This window comes from Aquarana catesbeiana, linkage group LG02 (genome assembly GCF_042186555.1).
Source record: "Aquarana catesbeiana isolate 2022-GZ linkage group LG02, ASM4218655v1, whole genome shotgun sequence".
In the NCBI taxonomy this organism is placed as follows: Eukaryota; Metazoa; Chordata; class Amphibia; order Anura; family Ranidae; genus Aquarana; species Aquarana catesbeiana.
The window spans coordinates 168639089-168661879 of record NC_133325.1 but is presented as its reverse complement, the minus strand read 5'-3'; the positions used below and the strand labels follow the sequence as shown (position 1 = coordinate 168661879).

The following is a 22791-nucleotide window of genomic DNA, read 5'->3' as shown; positions in this document are numbered from 1 at the left end:
TTACGGGAATGCTTGGTTGATCACACTTTGGATAAATATATTAAAGGAATCGCGGGAGGTAAAAAAAAAAACTCTCCTCCCCTTGTGCCTCCAGTAGTGGGTCTAGCAGTCTTGATGCATCGGACTTGGATGTCAGAGGATGCTTACCTTCCAATCAACATTCTGGAACTTGGGGAGGATCAGTTTTCTCTTCAAATCTTGACTCCTTTATTTGCGAGACCAACTAGAATACTGTTAGAGATTGCCATGGCCTATAGCAGCCATCAAGGAGTCTTAAGAAATTACGCCGCTCTAAAGGAAGCCGACTTGGTCCTTCTTGCGCAGAATGTCACATTATGGCTCTGTTGGCTGTCCACTGTCCACATCACAGGTGTAGAAAATTGTCGGGCAGACTTTCCCAGTCATCAGCTTTTGAATCCAAGGAAATGGGCTTTGCATCCCGAGGTCTTTCAGGCCCTGTGCCAGCTGCAAGCAGGAAACACTGGATGTGGACCTCCTGATGTCTGGGTTCAAGAGCAAACTGCACAGATTTGTTGCCAGGTCCAGGGACCTTCGGGCCTTCACAGTTGATGCTTTTTTGACTATCTACGATCCCACCTGGAAGGCCTGCTTTGCTTGGTTGGAGTCGAGGAACTTTTATCCAAGAAAGTAATCTTTGGGACACATTCTGTCCTTCCTTCAGTCTGGTTTAGATAAGCATTTGGTCTTGGCTACCATTAACCACTTCTGGACCGGCTCACGCCGATATACGTCGGCACTTTGAAGAGGGATATCGTTGTTATGGCAGCAGCTAGTTACCATAACCCCGGTATCCTCTTCTTCAGTGAGCATTCCAGTTTCAGATAAAAGTGGTCTCAGCGGCGGATTGGCCGCGAGATCACTTTTATTGGCGGCAGGAGCGGGCCCCCTCCTGACGCGATTCGGTGCCCTCCGCCACTTACCGTATGGCTAAACCATATCTCGGCTTTAGCCGTTCCGTTGCAGAGACTTTTGGCCTCTCACTCTCTAGTTAAAGCCTTGTTTCAGAAAGTAGCTCACATATCTCCCTGTTTGTTCCCCTGTATCCCCCTGGGATCTCAGTCTGGTTCTCTTGTCTATTCAGAAGTCGCCCTTTAATTCAAGGGATATTCCCTCTCATGACTTGATCTGTAAGGTGTTTTTTTCCTGTGCCTATCACCTCTATATGGATTGTCCCTGTGTTAGCAGCCTTATCCTGTAACAAGTCTTTCTTAGTTCTGCACAAGGACAAGGTTGTTTTGAGGCCTAAGGTCCCCTTTCTTACAACGGTGGAATCTGCTTTCCACCTTAATCAGGATATTGTTCTTCCTTCTGTGTGTCCTGCACCAAAGCATCCTGAGGAAACTTCCCTGCAATACCTGGATGGTAGTATGTGCTGCGAGTTTACCTCTGGTAAATGGATTCCTTCTTTGTGCTTCCCGAGTTTTTCAATAAGGGTCTTCCTGCCTCTCTCTTTCTGCAAGTGAATTAGATAAGGTATCATCAAAGCCTATAGTTTGGAGGATAAGGTTTCTCCTTTCCCTATTAAAGTGTTACTGAACCCAGGACCCTGCATTCAATATATCTGATCTCCCACAGTACACAGAACATGGAAATACATTTTCTCATCAGCAGTATATGGCAGTCTTATGACTTCTATCAGTGTCTGGTTAAAGCTTGTAGGAGGAGTTTTCATTCTCCTATGGCTGTTCTATGTGCCTGCAGGACTCTCTAGCAATACACACCAAAGTGAGCATGTGCAGAGTGCTCCCAGGGCTCTATCTTATCAGGAGATGGATTGGGGAATGTGGAAAAAGGGGGGGGGGGGATCAGAGAAGACAGGATCAAACAGCCTTTTTACACAGTGCAGAGGATTAACCCATTAGGCCCCACAGTGAGTATAACAAGCATGCTTTACTGCATATACAGACTGGTTTTCCTGTTGTGGGTTTAGTAACACTTTAAGGCACACTTTGCCAGATCTGTTAGTGCTTCTTGAGCTTTTCAGCATTGCGCATTTGTACCTCAAATTCGCAAGGCTTTCACCTTGGTTTCTGTTCACATATTTGTTCAACCAGGTGGATGTTTAAGCCTCTTCTGCTGTCAGTTTTGGGAGTAAGGCACTACAAGCCGCTCTCAGTGTTTCTCCAGACCTTCCTAACTTGTTTGTTATGTGGGTCTGTTGGCTTAGTTGCAGTGTTACCTACCCCTCAGTTGGGACTGCTTTTGGAAGTCCCAGTCATAATTATTATTATTATTATTATTATATTATTATACAGTATTTATATAGCGCCAACAGTTTACGTAGCGCTTTACAACTTGAGGGTAGACAGTACAAATACAATACAATTTGATACAGTAGGAATCAGAGGGCCCTGCTCCTTAGAGCTTACAATCTAAGAGGGGAGGTCAAGAGATACAAGAGGTAATAACTGTGGGTGATGTGCTGATTGAGAAGATAAATGTACAGTTGTTAGGTGGGGGCCAGATAGGCTTCTTTGAAGAGATGAGTTTTCAGGGATCGTCTGAAAGTGGATAAAGTAGGAGAAAAACGGACGGATTGGGGTAGAGCATTCCAGAGGATGGGGGAGGCTCTGGAGAAGTCCTGAAGGCGAGCATGGGATGAGGTGACAAGGGTGTTCGAGAGCAGGAGGTCTTGGGAGGAGCGAAGAGAACGATTAGGTTGGTATTTTGTGACTAGGTTAGAGATGTAGCTAGGGGCCAAGTTGTGGATGGCTTTGTAAGTTATAGTTAGTATCTTGAATTTAATTCGGTGACTGAATGGCAGCCAATGGAGGGATTGGCAGAGGGGTGTAGCAGACGCTGAGCGGTTTGTGTGGTGGATGAGTCTGGCCGCAGCGTTCATGATGGACTGAAGTGGGGATAGCCTATTTAGAGGTAAACCAATGAGGAGGGAGTTGCAGTAGTCAAGGCGGGAGATGACCAGGGAGTGGATTAGAAGCTTTGTGGTGTCGATGGTTAGGAAGGGGCGTATCTTGGAGATGTTGCGAAGACAGAGGCGGCAAGCTTTGGATAGTGATAGAATGTGGGGTCGAAAGGTTAGTTCAGAGTCCAGGATTACACCTAGGACCTTGGCGTGGGGAGATGGGTTGATAGTTGAGCCGTTGATCTTGACAGGGAGATCAGGGGAAGTGGCACCTGAGGGAGGAAATATCATGAGCTCGGTTTTGGATAGGTTGAGTTTGAGAAAGTGATGTGACATCCAGGCTGATATGTCTGCTAATAAGTTGGTAATGCGTGAGGAGACAGGTGGAGAGAGCTGGGGGGTGGAGAGATAGATTTGGGTGTCATCAGCGTAGAGATGATATTTAAAGCCGTGGGAGGCAATCAACTGACCCAAGGAGGTGGTGTAGATTGAGAAAAGGAGAGGTCCGAGAACAGAACCTTGGGGGACCCCAACGGAAAAAGGAAGAGGAGAGGAGGAAGTAGAGTTGTAAGTGACACTGAAGGAGCGGTGGGATAGGTAGGATGAGAACCAGCGAAGAGTACAGTCACGGAGACCAAAGGAGTGGAGTTTTTCGAGGAGGAGGGGGTGGTCCACTGTGTCAAAGGCAGCAGAGAGATCCAGGAGAAGTAGTACAGAATAGTGTCCGTTGGCTTTAGCCATTAGTAGGTCATTTGAGAGTTTAAGGAGAGCAGTTTCCGTGGAGTGTTGAGGGCGAAAACCGGACTGAAGGGGATCAAGAAGTTTATTCATGGTCAGATGGTCACTTAATCGGTTGTAGACCAGTCTTTCAAGAAGTTTGGAGGAGAAGGAGAGTAAGGAGATGGGACGTAAGTTGTTGAGATTGGTGGGATCCAGTGAGGGCTTTTTTAGTATGGGGGTGACTTATTTTTGAAAGAAGCCTCTCCCCTGTACTGTATGATCAGGAAAATAGGATTTTTGACTTACCAGTAAGATCTGTTTCCTGGAGTACAGTGCAGGACAGGGAAATCTCCTCTGTTATTATGATCTCCCTATTGATTGCTACAGAACTGAGGCTAGCTAGGAGTGGGTGGGGGGGGGTTTATATAGGGGGATATCCCTGCAGCCTTTTTTCCCCCAGTGTTCAGTTACTTATAGTAACTACATATAACGCAGTCATAATGATTTAAAGAGGCCTGTGTCCCGTATTGTACTCCTTGAAACGGATTTTACTAGTAAGTCAAAATTCCTGTTATTTGGCTTACATATGTTCCCTTAAAAAGGCATATTGCATAAAAATAAAATGTTCTTTATTGATGTGTACACACTGTTAGGCTAGGTTTACACTATTGCAGTTTCTCTGTGGCCACCTTTACGCGGAAAATGCAGGGGAATGGACACTGCACCTTTTACAAAATTGCCGATGTAAGGAAACTACATTGTGCTATATAGTTCCCAGCAATAGAAAACACACTGCGTTTTCCAATGCGTGGGGTACTATTGGGAATTAATGGCACCCTTGCACGTCTGCTAACAAGCAGTCTAACACCTGCATCTATTGTATATATTTATATACTTTTATAAATTTAGCCCTGTACCTAAAATGTTTATCATTTGGTTTCCACCTGCATGTTTAGGAGCAAGAAAAAAACTCAAAAAGTTGCGACTAAAAATGTATACAAATTGAACATTACACTGGTACAGGAGATACACCCCATGATGATTGTGCACTGAGGAAATTTGAAGCTCCTACTTTCCATCATGTGGTGTATTTAAGTACCAGTGTAATGTTCAATTTGTATACATTTTTATAGTTGCAACTTATGGTATTTTAATTATGTATCAATAAAAATCTTTATATTTTATCTCGTGTTCAATCTGTGTTGAGGGTACCAAGATAGTCCTTTTTTTTTTTTCCCCCCGCTTTGGAGACTCCTTTGGGGGACGTCACCTTGCACCCAATCATGCATGTTTAGGAGAACTCCAGTGAACTTTACAATCAATATTATTTCATAACGTCTAGTTATGTGTTCTTGCCTTTTTTTGTTAAAAGCAGCAGCAGTATCTGCACTGACTGTTGCACATGCTTCACAGCATCAACTTCCCTGAGACAGGATGGGTTCACTAGCAAATGAAACTGTATTGTTATAATTTACAGTGTGTTGTCCAAAATGTACAAGTGCAAGAGGATGTCTGAGACGGGCTTTATTTTTTATCATAAGGACAAATTGATGGAATGTTTGTTTCCCAGCAACACACAAAGCAGTATTTTTTTCTTAGGCATGATGCCCAGAGCTCTCCTTTTAAGGGCATTAAAATCTATAAATTGCAACAGTTAACGTATTGATACATAACTGTTATGATTCCAGTTCACAGAGGATGAATTCTCGCCTAGAAGATGTTCCTGCAAAGTGGTCAAGTGTGGATCCTGCTAATGGACTAAATGTAAGAGTCGCTCATATTTTTCTTCAAAGAAGTCGGCAGTTAGCGACTATCAGAGCCACGCATGTCATTTTGTTTGCACTGGCTTCAAACTTTGCCATACATATATGTCACATTCGTCCTAGGAACCCTATCTACTGCATGACATGAAGTCTTGCATCAGTATGTAATTTGTGCAACAGAATACTTGAGATCACAAAATGAGAAAGAGCTGATAAGTCTGAAAAACTGGCATTGACTGTTTGACTAATTTTTCTCCCATGAAAGCCTTTTCTGTACATCCCAATGATCTGAATTTCAATTTGTTACTATGGGTCAGCTCATCTTTGGGGCTAAGCCCTGCTTTTAGGAGCTTATCTCTACCCACATACAAACCTCCTGCTCTGTAACACCATTAACAGCCACAAAGGTACCTTAAGGCCCCTTTCACATGGGCGGATAGAATTGTGCTTTTAGCTGTGGACAGATAAAGTTATCTACTGCAGCTAAACGCGCACAATGCTTTCCTATGGCCCCATTCACATACTGCGTTTAGCAATGGTTTCATTACATACAAACCTCCTGCTCTGTAACACCTTTAACAGCCACAAAGGTACCTTAAGGCCCCTTTCACACGGGTAGATAGAATTCAGCTTTTAGCTGTAGACAGATGAAGTTTTCTACCGCAGCTAAATGCACACAATGCTTTCCTATGGCCCCATTCACACACTGCATTTAGCAACGGTTTCATTACATGCGGTTTTGTGCAGATAGAAAAAATAAAGTTGACTGCATCCAGGAACGAATTAGCGCAGCTATCTGCACATAACTGCAGGTAATCGCAGTGTACTATTTCTCCTGCAGATAGCAGCGGCAACAAGGAAAGTAAAACAACAGGAAGCACATCAGGAATGGCAAGAATGTTCAAACGCAGCTAAATGCAGCCGCATGTAAACGCAGCCGCATGTAAACGCAGCTAATCGCAATGTACAACTGCAAGTGAACGCTGTGCCAGGATTCTCTGAATTTCAAAATAACAAAACATGCGTTTAACAGCGGCAGAACAGCCGCCCGTGTGAAAGGAGCCTAACTGTATGGGCCGATGAGTAGGTAATTGTGTCTTGGGTTAAACGCTTACCCTAAATATAGGCTAGTAATGAGATAAATATTGAGGCTGCTATAGTTGACTTCTAAAAAATGCTAATTGTCTGGTTATTAAACACACTATTTCTAACTTTTTATTAATTTCCAAGACAATGACCCAGAACGTGAACACAAATCTCAGGAAAGTCAGAAAACCGTATCTGTCAGAAACCCCCTTCACAAGAACACTCCGATCAGCGCTCTCTGCTATTGACTGAGAGCGCTGATCAGGAGTAAGTCAGCTGCTGGTTTTCCAGCATGCACGTCCAACAGAAGCCAGCCGAATGGACAGACCGACATACAAACGGGCAGAATGTCGGACAGTTTTTTTTTGAACCGGCAAATGATTCTCGAGATTCTGCCCGTGTGTAGGGGGCTTAACAGTTTACATTAAAAACAGTGGGGTTTTTTTGCGCAAGGTTGCAAATATATGTGTAAGCTGTAATGTCCATACCAAGGGACCTCCTGTATATACCGCAGTCCTAACTCTAAATTTCCAGAGCCTCCATAGTAGGAGCACATACAAGAATATTAGATTAAGGGCAGGTATGCCTGGAGGGAGCCCATCTCTCCTTAAAGGCACAGGGACGCACGTGACCCCATTCCTTAATCGAGGGTACACTCTGTGATTTTCCAATGTTTGGGGATCAAGAACTTTGCTGTAATCAAAAGGTGTTTATATCTACCCAGAGGGTAGTTGAAAATGTGTAGGAGACAGCATGCCGGGGTGAGGTTAATCTTGGTGTCTGTAATGTGAAGGACCAATTCTTGAATCATTTCCAGAAGGGGGATAGTTTAGGGCAGTCCCACCATATATGCATCATATCTCCTTTAGCCAGCCCACATCTCCAGCACATATCAGAAACCAATGGGTACCATTTTTTCACCTTTTACCGGTGTAGCGTACTATTGCGACAGTATTTTGTAAGAATTTTCTTGCAGCCTCATGCTAATTGAGCACTTATGGGCTAGGATACATGTGTTTTCCCACTGGACATCTGAGAAGTGCGTGTGAAGATCAGTTTCTCATTGGCTCTTAAATCTGACTGAATCTTCTGTATCAGGCTGTTGGAGCCAAGCATACATTAAAGAGGTAATTTTCTCAATCTGTGTACCAGTCAGGCAGACAGATTCAAACTCTGTGGGTTTCCGAGTCAAGTCACCCTTCCTTTCAGAAGAAAGGAGGTAATGGCATATTTGCCTGTAGTTCCAGTGTGTAAGAACAGGGGGTGAGAGGTCACTCAGTAACCTGTTGTATTGTAATGTCTTACCCACGGCCACACAGTGCAAGGCCAATAGGGGTGATGCGTCCCCTTAAAAATATCCTTTTCTTCCTAGTCCTGGAGGGAAGTCTGGGTTATTATAAAATGGCGTTAATGGACCCAGAGGTGTGGAAATGTGGGGAGACTAGGCAGCTCTATGAAAGACCCTCAAAGTGACTCCAATTATTGGATGCCATTTAAGGTCTAAAGGACATTTAGACCAAAGGATCCAGGGAGCAAATTTCAGTGAAATTTCAGTGAAACTGTTCTCTAAAGACACCCAGTCTTTGTGAGCAAAATGACAGTGCCAGTCGACAATTCTAGCAAGATGTGTGGCATAGTAGTACAACTTGAAGTTTGGGAAGCCCAAACCTCCTGCCACCTTAGGTTTCATATATAGGTGTATATTAATACAAGTTTTTTTTATGAGCCCATAGAAATTTCCAAAGAGCAGATTGTAATTGTTTAACAAAAACTGGCAGTGTATGGAAAAGATTTAACACAAAAGCAGAGAGCGCAAAGCTGCCCTAGTGTAACTCGGCTTTAATATGGTAAAGGTATAAACACTACAATGGTCAAACTCACATTGTGTGAAGATAGATGCAGCTTAAGGATTCCACTGTGGCCGCACTTCTATAACCACCTCAAGATCCCGACAGGGGAAGGGGAATTGGTGGGCTATCCACCACCATGCTTGACGTCCTCGAAGAGCAGCGCTGACTGGACCGGACGCATACGCATTAGGATCTGCACGTCAAGCGTGGTGGTAGATAGCCTCGGATGTGCTGCCAGGATCCGATCAGCTAGGTTGAATGTCCATGGCTTCCCCTTCCCCTGTCAGGATCTTAGGTGGCCACAGTGGAATCCTTATGCTGTATCTATCTTCACACAATGTGAGTTTTTAACTTTACCATATTAGTGTTTAGTGTAGTGTTTTTAACTTTACCATATTAAAGCCGGGTTACACTAAGGACATCTTTGCGCTCTCTTCTTTTGTGTTTTGTCTAGATGTGTTCCTGCCACCCAGAGGATCCATAGAGAGCAGAAGCACCCTTTGACTTGTCTAATTATCACCAATAGCCAGCTCGAGGGCTATACCAAACTGTTGATCAGCGCATCTGCTAGTTTTTTTTCTTTTGTGTGTATTTTTTGTATGGAAAAGATATAGCAGCCTTGGAAGCATGGTCATTTTAACAATGGCAGCTCTGCCAAACCATGAGAAGTGTTTAAGCGAGCATTTGGAGAGGTCTTGGTCTATCTGATGTAGCAAAGGTCTGAAGCTTTGTATTAAAATGTTGTTAATCATAGGTGTGAGACAAACGCCAAGATATTTGAGAGCATTGGGTACCCACTTGAAGGAAGTGTTTTCTTGTGCCCTCTCTATTACATTTGGGGGTAGGGTAACATTCATGGCTTCCGATTTGATGTAACTGATTTTAAGATTGGAAATATATCCATAGTTAGTAAAAGCTTGTAGTAAGTTAGGGATAGATGTATGTGGTTGTGTTAGGGAGAATAGAAGGTCATCTGTGTATGCAGTAATTTTATAGGACCTTTCACCTGCTATGGACGGGACATTCTTGGACAGGCTGATGTTGGACTATATTCATTGAGACCATTATCTCACTGAATCGGTCTACAGCATTTTGTGCTCTCCACGTCCCCACCAACCTGTCTGCCTGCAATTGATGCCACTGCTCTGCTTAGATTCTCCGCTTGCTGGGCCTCAGTTCATATGTTGCTTTTTGTTGTATCTGGGTTTCCAGACTTTAACTTCTTTTTGTGTGAGTGGGGATTTTATCCCCACATAACACTTGGCTATTCCCCCATCCAAATTCATTTCAAACGGAAGCAACAACTAAGTGGACAGGATACGCAGGGGACTCCACGTGACAGTGTCATTCCTTTTTTAATTAATGTGGATACTCTTATGTACATGCAAATAAATATGATATACTATATTTTGCATGAAAACCCCTGATGAAGGAGACAGCGTCCATCTCTGAAACGCGTCGGGTTCAGGAAGTTATCTTTCTTTGCATTTTTGTATACACTGTATCCACGGCCATGTGCAATATTCTATATATGTTTTCTAAAAAAAGGTACAATTTTTCTATTAATTTTCATTTTTTATGTGGTAGTGCCCGTACAGGTACGTCATTTCGTGCAGCCAGGCTGCCCTGCTGCAGTATATGTGCGGTGGGTGGTCCAGGAGTGGTTAATCTAGTATGTAAAATTGTGGCAGAATGAGCTCATTTAAAGTGGTTATAAAGCTTAGTTTTTATAAATAGCAAACATGTCTATACTACCTGCTCTGTACAATGGTTTTGCACAGACCAGCCCGGTCCTCTTCTTCTGGAGTCCACCGCCGGTGCTCCTGGCTCTTCCTCTTTATCGGGTGCCCCCAAGGAAAGCTGCTCACACTCAAGTCCTACTGCTGCATCCATTGATACAGACAGTGGGACTCAGGCCTGCCCCCCGCTCCTGTGTCAATGGATTTTATTGACAGCAGCGGGAGCCAATTGCTCCCACTGCTATCAATCTGTCCAATAAGGAGGGAGACAGTGGCGGGAGCTGTTGCGTTCGTGCACATCGCTGGAAGGGTGGGGGGTCTAGGGAGTAGTAACACAGAAGGTTTCTGTATCAAAGAGAATAGGGAGTCACACACCAGTTGACAGCACATTCACCATGTGTAGAAAAACTGCTTCAGCTTGTGTCCTCCCAGGTCACACCTCACTGATGCATTTCACCCTCCTATTGGCTTAGTCATAGAGGTCTCCATAACGAAGCCCATGGGTGGGTGAAACGCATCAGTGCGGTGTGGATTTGGAGATGAGCTGAAGCCATTTTTCTACACATAGTGACTGGGCTGGCAACTGGTGTGCGACTTACTATTCTCTTTAATACATCATATCGGCAGGCTGGACAAACCCTGTTGGATGCCAACAACCAACAGAATTTAAGCCACTGGGTTGTTGCATGTTTGTGCTTGGAACGCCACTCTTGGAAGTGATCTCTCTACTGCATCAGTGGATTTCTTCCTGATTGAGATTGGTTTAGCCAGAGCATTCAGGTTGAAGTGCTGGGATGCAGACACTGCATCCAAAGAGCATGTAACCCACTTTGTCTTTGAGGGACAATGTCCCTCTGGACCTACCTTTTGATGTTATCAGGAATATCACTGGAGGACAGAGCCCCCACCTGCCACAGCTAGAGGAAGGTCAGATAAGTCACTTTCCCTTTCTTCACCTACTCCTGGAGTAGGCCTTCCAAATCTGATTCTTCAGCCACACACAAGGTCTACAAAACCCACCGTCTCAACTATCCCTGGTGTTATTACCTATAAATATTTGTATCCAGTTTTATTTTGTGCATTTAGGAAATAATCTAGCCAATTTTTTAAAACAGGACCACTACTGTCAGGTACCTGGTCAGAATGTGTTCTTGAGGAAGTCTATTTCACATTTTCACAGCTCTTTAAAGAAATCTTTCCATATTTGGAGGTTAATTCTCCTTTCCTCCAGATGTAAAGAGTGCCCCTTGTCATTTGTGATGACTTTAAAGTAAATAACTCCACACCAAGTTTGCTATATGGACCACTTATGTATTTATACATGGTGATCCTATTCATCAAATCCTCCACCACGGTCTCTCCTCAGGGACCCCCTGACTTGTACAGTCAGCTATGATGAGTATTTGCTTATTACTGCCCTACCAGTGTTCTGCCTCTTCAATCTCACCCCTGTATGCAAAGTGTTTGCCAGGATGTTGGTTCCAGGTCATTCTCTGTATTCTTGTGGCATTCCAATTGTAGGATACTCAGGTGACCTCCTGTGGAGAAGACAGTTGTTGTTGGCTCTGTTCGGCTAGATCTTGTTTCATCAAGAATTAGTGTTGCGTCCCCTACTGGACTCCAAGAAAAGGATTTTACTGGTAGTATAAAAATCCTATTTTTAAAGCGTTGGTAAGCTCCGCTTTGTGATTTTTTTATTTTTTTTTTACCTACAGGTAAGGCTGTAATAAGGCTGGACTACAAGGATATGATTTTGTAGTTTTGCAAATTTTTTGATTTTGTAAATGTAAACGTTTATTGCATGTATCTTCAGAATTTATACTTGCAAGGTTTGCAGCATGAACAGCAAATTCTGAATTATGACCCACTTGTATCTGCTGTGTGACTTGTTAGAAAGACTAAGCGTTGTTTTCTGTTGTCCTGCAGGCTGAGCGTCCCATTGTCCGGCAAAACAGGCCTGGCCGTCCTGCCAAGAACAGAAGACGGAGGATGATTTAGCATGTTTTAGCCATTTTTATTACAATACCATATTCGGCAGACCTGTATCTGCTGCTTTTCACCTCAAAGGCACTTCCCATGTCCTCAGACAACCTTACATTTTAGACTGCATACAGCTAGCTAGAGATAAAATGTTTATTTGTTCTTTCCTGTAAAAGAAACAAACAATAACGATCACCCTTTATTACACACTGCACTGGTTATGAACCTCCCCACCCCTTGTCTTTTCTCCATGGTGGCTTTAACTCTGTACCCCTCAGGTGTGATAAGGGAACTTTGGATCTCTGAGAACCTCCTATGGTATATATCAAGAATTAGTAAGAAAAGTCTGAAATGTATTTATCCACCAACATATGTACTTTCTGTACATATATACTTTCTCTTATATCACATATCACTGCTGATTAATAGGTTGTCATGGTCATCTCATGCTGACTTGTATATAAAGAGTTGTCTCATGGACTTCAAAGTGCAAAATAGCCTCTGGAGAATCAGAAAAAAACAGTAGCTTGGCAATATACAGACTGCATCTCCCAGCATGCTTTGTTATCTCTAGATTAAAGAAGCATGCTGGGCTCTGCAGCAAGCTGACTGGCTACATTTACCTATTCCTTATCACTAGATTGAGCCATACAGTGTTCCACTGGGCTCTCAAAAGCACAAACTACACAGATTTCCTTGCTCTTTGCCATCCATGACACTATTTTAATTTATTTTCTGCTTTATGTATGTTCTCCCTGCTTTTCTGCAACCTGTTACAAATGGATGTCAATTGTACTGCTCTCCTGTCCACTTGTCATTGTTTATGTTTGTCTCTGGCTTGTTCAACTGCTATGCAGTGGCCACTTCACAACATTTAAGCAGCCCTTTTAAATAGATGCTCATATGTGTAGAGTTTTAGTGATAGTACACAACTGTTTTATTTAATTATCCTTAATCAAATTGTGAACTTTTTAGTAAGAGCTGTTTTATTATCCTAATATTTTATGGCCAAAATAATTCTGCAGGGCATCAGCATTTTGTTGATTGTAATATTTAATTGATATTTTAATGAATTACAGCGTGTATTCAGGCCAGTGTGCCCCTTCCTTTGACTACTTTGGGTCATTTGCCCAGAGTGACTTAAGAATAATAAGCTTTGATCATTTTTAGTGTTTCTCCTTGCAGCTTTAGATTGCTCTTGCTTCCAGTTAAGTAATTCCTTGAACGATGTGTAAGCTGTGTTCTAATAGATGTTTCTGCAGTGCTGGGTGTACAGGGAAATCGCCAAAAACAGAACACACATGTCCAGATTTAATTTTATTCAGGTTCTTGTATCATAACAAGTCAACACATTTCGGAGGTTCAGATGGTGTCCTTCATCAGGGCTTGGTATTATTAAACAAAGTGTGTACTGGACTGATAAAATTGGAGGGAACCTTGAGTGTTTTGTATGATTGGTCCACATGCCAGATAAGTGCAGCATTCTGGATTTTTATGACATAAGAGTCTGAGTAAAATGAAATCTGGATTTTATACACACTGCTTTTGGTGCTTTCCTCCTTGAATACCCAGTCCCTCCTCAAACAAAGAACCAATCTTCTGCCACCACTCCTGGAAAAGCTGCCTAATTACGGTATATCGTTTATACTGCTTGAGACTTGATTAAAAACAACTTCACTTTTAAGACATTTAGCTCCCCATACCTTACTTCCTGAGATGTTTCCACAGACATTTGTAGAATAATGCTCCTCTAGTTTCTGCTGTGTTAAAGCTGATCTTTACTGCATCTAAGCACCACAAACTAAAAACACAATTTTTAATAGTCAAAGCAAACTCCCCATCCATCCATGTCTACATGCTTTATTTTGCTGAGAAATCACTTTGAAAAACAACCCCCTCTCAATTCTGACTATGGTCATCTTGGGTAAGGGCAAATGATTCATGTAACATTTTCTTCCTGGAATTCATCTGCCCATAAATGCAGGAGCAAGTGCTTAGCTGAGAAAAACCCTCCTCCCCTTCTGAAGACTCCTGGGATGTATGACGTAATTTGCCTAGGCAAGAAACCTAGAAGTAACTGAACAAATGTAATAAAAAATTTAAACAAGTAAATATGTGAAAAAAAAGTAAATATTGGAAACAAATATGATATACTTTCCTATCCATTTACTAATGCTAGCACCATGAGGATTAAAAAATGTTGATTGGGAGAGTGAAGTTCCACGTTAATAGCAGTATATAAATTAGGGGGGAGCTAGTAGTGGTTAGTGTTATTTAATTGGACTTGTTCTGTAATGTTGAAAATGTTTTACCACACATCTAAATAGCTTTGGGTTTTGGGGACATACCCCAGAATATATACTTGCATGGATAACATGGGAATCTACTTGGATAAGTGTTGAAACACATTCAGAACAAGTTGAATTTGATTAACTGCTACTTGCTATACCATGACCTGGATAAATGAGGACCTTCACAGACTAGGGAAGAAAGTAAATTCTGTCATCTCGTCAATAGTAATGGTTGTCAGGGGATGGTTTGCAGTTGTTCCAAGGAGCAACCTGATGAAAAGCAAGAACAATCTGTAGCTGAATGGAAAAATTCATTAAATTTGAATCACGATAATTTCATACTACGGTTGTAAAAAGCACTTTGTACTCTGCATATGTCCATAAAGGACTTGCAGAGATTGAATTGCCAGTGGCTTGTTACTTCACTGTAAGAAATACTCCTGTATATAAAAAAGAGTAATAGAGTAACAAGCACCAGTGATCTTTCCAGGCAAACAAAATGGTTGAACCCTGCTACTTTATTTTATTTCTTTTTTTAATTATCAGATGACTGAAAAGAAAAATAATGTTTAAGATATGATTATGAATTATTTTTATAGATACAAATTATTTTCAACTATACTGTAGGCAATGTATATTGCCATGCATATTGTAATTTACATTAGGTGGACATTCTGTGGTCCAAACTAAAAAAAAAAAAAAAAAAAAAATATATATAAGGATTAATAATTGGTTTCAGTAATTGATTTTATTTTTGCAAGATCTGTAAAATATGTGCAGTATATGGCACATTTCTCCATAATGAACATTATCTTTGATATCTGTATACCTGCATCTATCAACAATGTATAATTTTGGTTGGTGAATTATACTGATAAAGGGTCCAAAATCTAAACACTATATACCATATATAAGAAGCCATAATTTATAGAAGAGGATGCAAACATTTGTCTAGAAGGATAATTGTGGCAGAGTGAATGTTTGTTGGCATAGTGCTTGTACAGATGAGCAGTGAGTTGTACTTTGCAAGTTCAAACCTATATTCTGCACCTCCTTAGGTGCTAGAAGGGCTTTGCCACACAAATATTACATTTAATTCATTGATGTGTATGTGGAGCTCACGTTCACATGCAGTGCCAGTAAATGCAGCAAGGGCCTTTTTCACAAAGCTGTTTAGATGCAGTCAACGGATTCCAGCAGCAAGATTTAGCAGACTCTTGCAGCTGCAATGACTGGGGCATGCGAATATCAGTGACTGCTCAGCCAAGATAAACGAATTGTAGGCTGACAGCAGCCGCCGCTGTTCACATGTAGCCACACACAAAACGGTTGCCTGCTGTTAGAGACAGGTGTCTGTGCCTGAACGCAGTCAACTGCTGTTCTCATGTCCTGGTCATTCCAGCCACAAAAATCTGATGATTCTTGCAGCTGGAATACGGGGACTGCATTCAAATGGCTGTGTCATGGAGGCTGTAATCCTTGTGCACACAGGCATCATTTTGTATAAGAGCAGTGTGTATAGCAAACAAGCTTTGTTGAAGCACCAAAAAAAAAAAACTTTTGCTCCAATATGGAGATATTAAACCTAGATCTTAATGGGAACACTGTCACTTTAAACATGCTGCAAGCAGGCTTTTTTTTTTAAGTGACTGCTCTCACATTAAGATTTGCATTTAACCTTCCCATTTGGAGCTGAAGAGTGCTTACCATACGCCGCATGCACGCTGGATGTTTTTGCAGCTGCTGCTAGGGGTGTCTGGCAGTTTTTTTTTTGTTTTTTTTCCCTGCCTCTAAACTCCCCTCCGTGTTAGACTATGGGGGTTATCTACTAAAGGCAAATCCACTTTGCACTACAAGTGCACTTGGAAGTGCAGTCTCTGTAGATCCGAGGGGGACATGCAAGGAAAATAAACAGCATTTTAGTTTCCACATGATTGGATGATAAAATCAGCAGAGCTTTCCCTCATTTCAGATCTACCCCTCAGATTTAGAGCGACTGCTCTTCCAAATGCACTTGCAGTGCAAAGTGGATTTGCCTTTCGTAAATAACCCCCTATGTGTCCATGCACACACAGGCTTTTAGCAGCATTTAATGGCAGCAGAGTTTAGAGGCAGGAAAAAAAAACTCACTGCCAGTGCGTCCAAGAGCAACAGAGTTTGGGCAGGGAAAAAAAAAAAACATTTCATGCTCCTAAACACTAGGTGCATCTATTCATTTCAATAGCCAGAATATATTTAACGTTCTGGCAAATGAAATAAATGCCCAAACCCCAACCTTTGCTAAACTGGTTTGAAAAAAAAAGCAGCTTAGGTGAGTTTTTAATGTTGATTCCCTCCTCTCAGGAGAAACAGCGTTTTACAACAAACCAGTGTGCTTGAGGCCTAAATGCTTTAAGAAAGCTAATCAAAGCTTGTTGGACGTTTTGGAAAAGTTTGCTGCACACACTGCTTTTATACAAGTTCACCATATGACCAAGGCCAAAATGTTCAGTTCACATGGCATTACTGTACAGGTTGTCACCTGAACGTACCAAAGTAACCATCCTCGTCTCCCACCAAAAAACTTTTTTTTTTTTATGTTGGTGTTATCTGTAGACTGGTCCAGTATCCTGTATTTTACGTTTACGGACTCTTAAAAGGTAAATGTCTAGTGGCTTCTTGCCTTTTAAGCTGACCGCAGACTTTTAGAGTCTACTAAGCTAAGGCTTAATTGCACAGGAATGTCAGTGTATGGAGCCATATAAGATCTTGACAAGTGTACAAGTTAGACTTGTAGAGTCTGTGAATCCTTCACAGCAAATGTTATACTGTATATATTAATGGGCAGTTTATTAATTTTATAAACTGATGGGAGAATGGAAGGGATATTGCGGCTGCTATGGGCGACGCATTCAGTTGTTTCATGTTCTTATGCATGAACTCATTAAGTACAAGTAAGAAGTCACTATGTAGACAGAGTTGGAAGCTGCAGAAGTTTTTGTAACATGCTGTTGACTATGAGGATAAGAAGCAAAGAAAACACTTCAGTTCTTTCTCTGTAGTGCTGCACATACTGTAAATTTTAGTTGAATCCATAAATAAACCTCAAATCTTCACAAAGCCAGTCCAATGTATTATAGGTCAGATCTATAAAAGAAGTACTGTATAAAGAGTTTCTCCCTTTACAACTTAGTTTCCAAGCTGCATTTTATCTGAGGGTTGGGTGGCTTAAAGGTTCACACTTTTCCTGTCACAGGAGAAAAACATCTATGGTGCAGTGGAAGTGGGTAGGTCTAGTAGGTCCTGTACACCAGTGGTTCTCAACCTCAGTCCTCAAGTACCCTCAACAGGCCATGTTGTGGGAATTTCTTTTAGATAAAATAGCTGTCCAAAATACCAAGCCATTAACTCTGATTTAAAGCGCCTGTGCAAGATAAAGGAAAATCTGCAAGCATGGCCTGTCGTAGGTACATAAGGACTGAGGTTGAGAACCACTGCTGTACACGTGGTTGATGCCAATGGGGGCAAAAAAAGCATGAAAGTAATTACAAGATGCAGCATCTGTTGAGGCTGCTTTGTTCTGTCCTTGCTTGCCCAAAAGTCTCTGCTAAGCAGTCATCCCAAGCCCCTAAAAAAAAGGGCACTGAATTTGATTACCTGGGAACCTGAACATCAGCACTTTGGGTACACTATGCTGTTGGGATGTCTGTATACAGACCCAAAAAAATACCCTGTCCCTAATATAAAGCAGCATTAATATCCACAAATCTGCATACAGAAGCTACAATATTTAGTGATGTTTTTCATCACACATCAGCTTATGTTCTTCCTGCTCTAAACTGCTGGACGACGAGATTTGGCTGATTTTTTTATTGTTAACTGCACACAGGAACATAAGCCATGAAAGTGTAAAAACAGATTTTACGATTGCCTATCTGTAAATAGGAAAGCTCACAAAGCATACAGGCGAAAACACACAGTGGTGCATATTCACATAAGCATGCAGAATAAAGCCAGCCAGATGGTTCGAATCTTGGCCGTTTCAGCAGGAACCAGCCAAGATTCGAACAATGCATAGGTAGGCTGATTGTACACGAGTCGATCCATCGATTGACTTGAGCACAACCAGCCTGTTGGACTTTTAGGATGCTATAGCCACTAGCACTAATCACTGTGTTCTTCCAGCAGGGACAGCTCCCCTCGCCAGGAGAACACAATAGCTCTACAACGCACTGACTTTTTTGACGGGAAATCAAGTGATTTTCTTTCCTGTGACCCGTTATCTACAGCCTGTCTAAGAGTGCCCAGATAGAAAAAAAAATTTTCCCATGCCCTTATTGTGTAGGTTTCCCCTCTTCACAGGAAAGAGTAGAGTTACCCCCATCCCCCTTTTTATGCCTCTATCCAAAACAAAAAAATATTTTTTTTAAGTTTTGATTGGCTTTTAATACGGTTGCCAAACTACCTCTTTTAAAGGATTAGTCCACCCAGAAGTGATAGTTCAGCAATGGAAGAGTACAGAAGTGTAAAGCCTATGTTGACTACCCGTGTATCTTTATGGCTCTTCTTTACTTTAAGCTTAATGAGAAGAAAAGTGTAGATTTTATGTGCAATCTGTACAATTGTGCTGTCACAAAACTGATGTTTACATAAAATAAGTCATTGGTAAACTTCACATTGATACAATGTAAAAATTGCTTTGTTGGTCAAAAATGATGCATGCTGTGCACCTAGTTGTAGTTTGCCATATTCAAGACATTTCACTACTTTGGCTGTGACTAACAGAGGTATGCCATAGCCTGGAGAAATGAGAGCCTTCACATACATGCATGTTGTGGTACTTTCCCATTGCCACTATTTATCTGACTGAAGCAAGTTCTTCAATGAAATTTTGTTTGCAAGCTGCAATCAGTCCCTGTGGACATTGTTTGTACTCAGGTTTAAAGAAAAACTCAGCTAAATTGTCATGGGAACATAGCCCTGTAGCAGTGTCAGAATGATACAAATCCTTTGTGACTGGGGCTCTCCAGAGTTGGCTAGTCTCAAGGTGCTGACTTGCCAGTTGCACAAGTTTCTCAATGACTTTTCATGTTTGTAATATTCTACTAGGAATAAAACATGAGTTTAAGAAACAAATATACTGTCATTTTGGCAACCAGGCATTTTAAAATAACAAACTACGCTTTTGTGTGTCTGTCTTAACTGGCCGATTTAATCTAGAGGAAAAGCAACACAAGATATGACACTGCAGACAGAGAATTTAATGTTCCATCTGAATGCAGCAGTCTAGCCTTCTTTTCCACATACACTCCTTCCTATGTTGGACTGGATACATATGACCCAAAGTCATTGGCTAGTGAAAAATGTTTTCATTACCTATTTAAAGGGATAAAAGAGCCATACCTTTTGTAAAATGTATTATGCCCCATTTCATGGAGAACCATATAACTTGGCACAAAAAACAATCATCCTATATGCTATGCCACATTTCATATTCATGCTCCAAAGAAACAATAATGCCAGTATATAAAAGTTACAAGATGGCAGTGTGGTTGCCTATACCAACCAGATTCTGGTAGTCCTTTTTCTAGCTCTGCTTAGAAAATCAAAAGCTGGATTCTGAGTCCAACCATTCTAACGCAGCACAACATACTTATCTGTTTACAGGTGTTATTTTTTTATCCTAACTTAGTTTGCTATGAAATCTCAACTGGTAGGGTTGCATCCTGGGCACACAGTTAAAAATGGCTATTTAGTGTCACATTTAAAAGGCAAGGAGTAGTGGAGCTGCTAGTGCTAATTTGGATTTGAAGTTCTTCAAGGCTATTAGTCATATACTTCCTGAACTACTTGGGAGTCGCTGATCTGGAGCAAGCAAGGTTATGTTTGATGTTTGGACACCAGTACACATGCTTATTTCAGGTCAGTGACTCAATGGTAAAGCAAACATATGGCTGACAGCCCTGCACTATTCATCTGTAACCCAAGTTGGCAATGGCAGCCCCCTAATTAAAGTCTGCTTATTGGAGGCATTGTGATGTGTGTTTAGACATATTTTGGCTGGATTTTACAAAAACTGGTATTTGCAGTCAGGTGCAGCAAAGAAGGCCTTGCCAATGTACCTCAGTGCAATAGGCTAGTGCAGAGGTCTCCAAACTTTCTAAACAAAGGGCCAGTTTACTATCATTCAGACTTTAAAGGGCCCGAACTGTGGTCATTGGGAGTAGAAATTGTCCTGGCGTCGGTAACAATGCTCCATCATTGGTGTCAGTGGGTGGAATAGTGTCCCATTATAAAGGTAAGCAAGGAGCCACATTAGGCCCCTGGGCCGCAGTTTGGAGACCACCACTCTAGTGTATTAGGGGGCTTTGAAAAGCCTAATCCTTGGCCTTTTTGAATCCCGGAATTTAGCAGTGAAATGCATGATGTGTCTAGTGTAAGCAAGCCCTACATCATTTATACATACCCCTACAATAAAAGCTGTAGTATCAGTCCACCCTAAAACTAATAATTTTAGAGTGGATCATATATTCCCCCAAAATATATGTGCATTCCACATGGACCCTGTTGGAGAAATATAGTATTATTGGACTTCCACAGGGCTAAATTAAAAACACAGCTACAAAACATATTGCTGGGTGATTTTTTCCCTACTGGGTCCCACAAAGTTACAGAATACCATCTCCCTCCATTTGGTTGAAGGTTGGTCAGTAGAATGCTGGTTCTTATTTGAACAATGTGAACTGGTACATACCATAAGCTTTGTAATTCTCTTCTGGTTTGTGATTCAGGGATCGTTCACACATCAACAGTTCCCTTTAGTATGCAGGGTAACCACAGCTCAGCTAAGAAATAGCGATCATCCATGTCACCCTATAAATGCAGTGTGATCTCAGAGATCCTCCTTTGTACTCCACAGAAATACCTTTTTGATTTTGGTAGTTCCTCCCACACTTTCCATTATTTGCAGTGCAAATACACACATTCATACATGTACATGTGTTGAAACACTTAACGCCTTAATATTTCCAACAGTGCTTATCCATAGGTATAAATGGGCTATAAAACCCACTACTGCCATAATGCATTGCCAGACATGGCTCCAGTTTCCTGTTGAGTGTTCCAGATTCTCATTTCTCCTGTCTCCTTTCTGAGCAACTAGCATTATCAAACAGCTTGGTTGTCCAATCAGCAGGCAATGGGGTAGATAATTTGAAGCTCGGGAAATGTGAAAGTCAGTTTTTAGATGTGATCCACACATTCGTGCCATGGCATACATAAGACTCCCTGAACAGGATCATTGGAAATCCTTTGGCAGGTAAAACAAGTACATGCGTGTTTCAATTATTTAGCTGTTTTGCTTTAACACTTTACAAATGCTGTACACATCTCAACATTTATCTTCTACTGTTTTATGTGTTAATTCACCTGACAGCCCTATAATCGCCTTTGTCTATATCCCAGAATGTAGCTTTGATACCCAATTACTGCACACTACAACTAGCTCTATACAGACCTGTCATTGAGGGGGGACAAGTGACTGTAAATTCTCCTTCCTAACTGATGGAAGCTGCAAAGCACTTCACCAGGAATGCGTTTTAGACCTCTTCAGCAGGGACGGAGTTATTGTGTACACTCAATTATGCAAATGTATAACGCTGTTATTTGTGTTTGTAAATATTGTATAGTCCCATTTTGTCTTGTTTATTTCTAAGGCAAAAAAAAAAAAATATGACAACAAAAAAAAGACCGTTTTTGTATCAATTTCTGCCTTTTCATGTAAAATATTTTCCCGTTTTAAGTTTTTAATATTTTTTTGTACAAAATAAAGGAAAACAAGGCAAAACTTTTACATTTGTGAATTTTAGCTTTTTATATGGAGGTTGACTTTAATTTAACAGATGAAAATATTTTGAAACATTTTTAGATTTTATGTTTTCTGATCATTGAGGGGTTGTTTTATTTTGTATCAAGTATTAAAATGAAAAGTGTGGTAATATGTTTAAACAAAAAAAAAAGTGTCTGTGTTTTATTTTTTTTTATTGAATTTGCTGTGCTTTTTGTCTGGATAGGTTGACACAATTATTGTTAAAGTATTATTAAACCCTCAATTGTGGGGGGGGGGGGGGTTTAGGAAGAAAATGTAGTGGCATTATAAAATTTATGTTTCTTGTCCCATTTTTGTTTGCAGTCTTTCTAGAATAATGAGCTTGGGAAGGTTTGGTGTTTAATTTTCAATTATAGGGTGGCTCCTTTGGCTCCCTGGAGGCCACGCATAGCTATTCTAACAAGCACGCTCCTGTTTGGGACTGAAGCTTAATATAGAGATTATTGGAAAAGCACCACGCAGAGATCTTCCAAAAAAGAGATGTGTTTGCAGCGAAAACATGAAAATTGTTTGCTTTACAGCAAGTTAAAAGAGAAGTATGGTTTTTTGCAGAATCATACTTGCCTAGGTGGATGCAGCATCGGCCCACCGCTGGCTCTAACACTGAGAAG

General features: G+C 41.3%; 1 protein-coding gene across 5 annotated transcripts in view; it reads left to right on the top strand.

The window, feature by feature from the left end:
• The window catches only part of MBD6 (methyl-CpG binding domain protein 6), a 153619-nt gene extending 131475 nt beyond the window's left edge, over positions 1-22144 (top strand). For all 5 annotated transcript variants that reach the window (XM_073613787.1, XM_073613790.1, XM_073613789.1 and 2 more), the window contains 2 exons: positions 5293-5368; positions 11969-22144. In XM_073613787.1, coding sequence (XP_073469888.1) covers positions 5293-5368; positions 11969-12040 — 148 coding nt within the window. In that variant the 3' untranslated portion in view covers positions 12041-22144. The remainder of the gene's footprint in view (positions 1-5292; positions 5369-11968) is intronic.
• Positions 22145-22791: the final 647 nt, after the last annotated feature.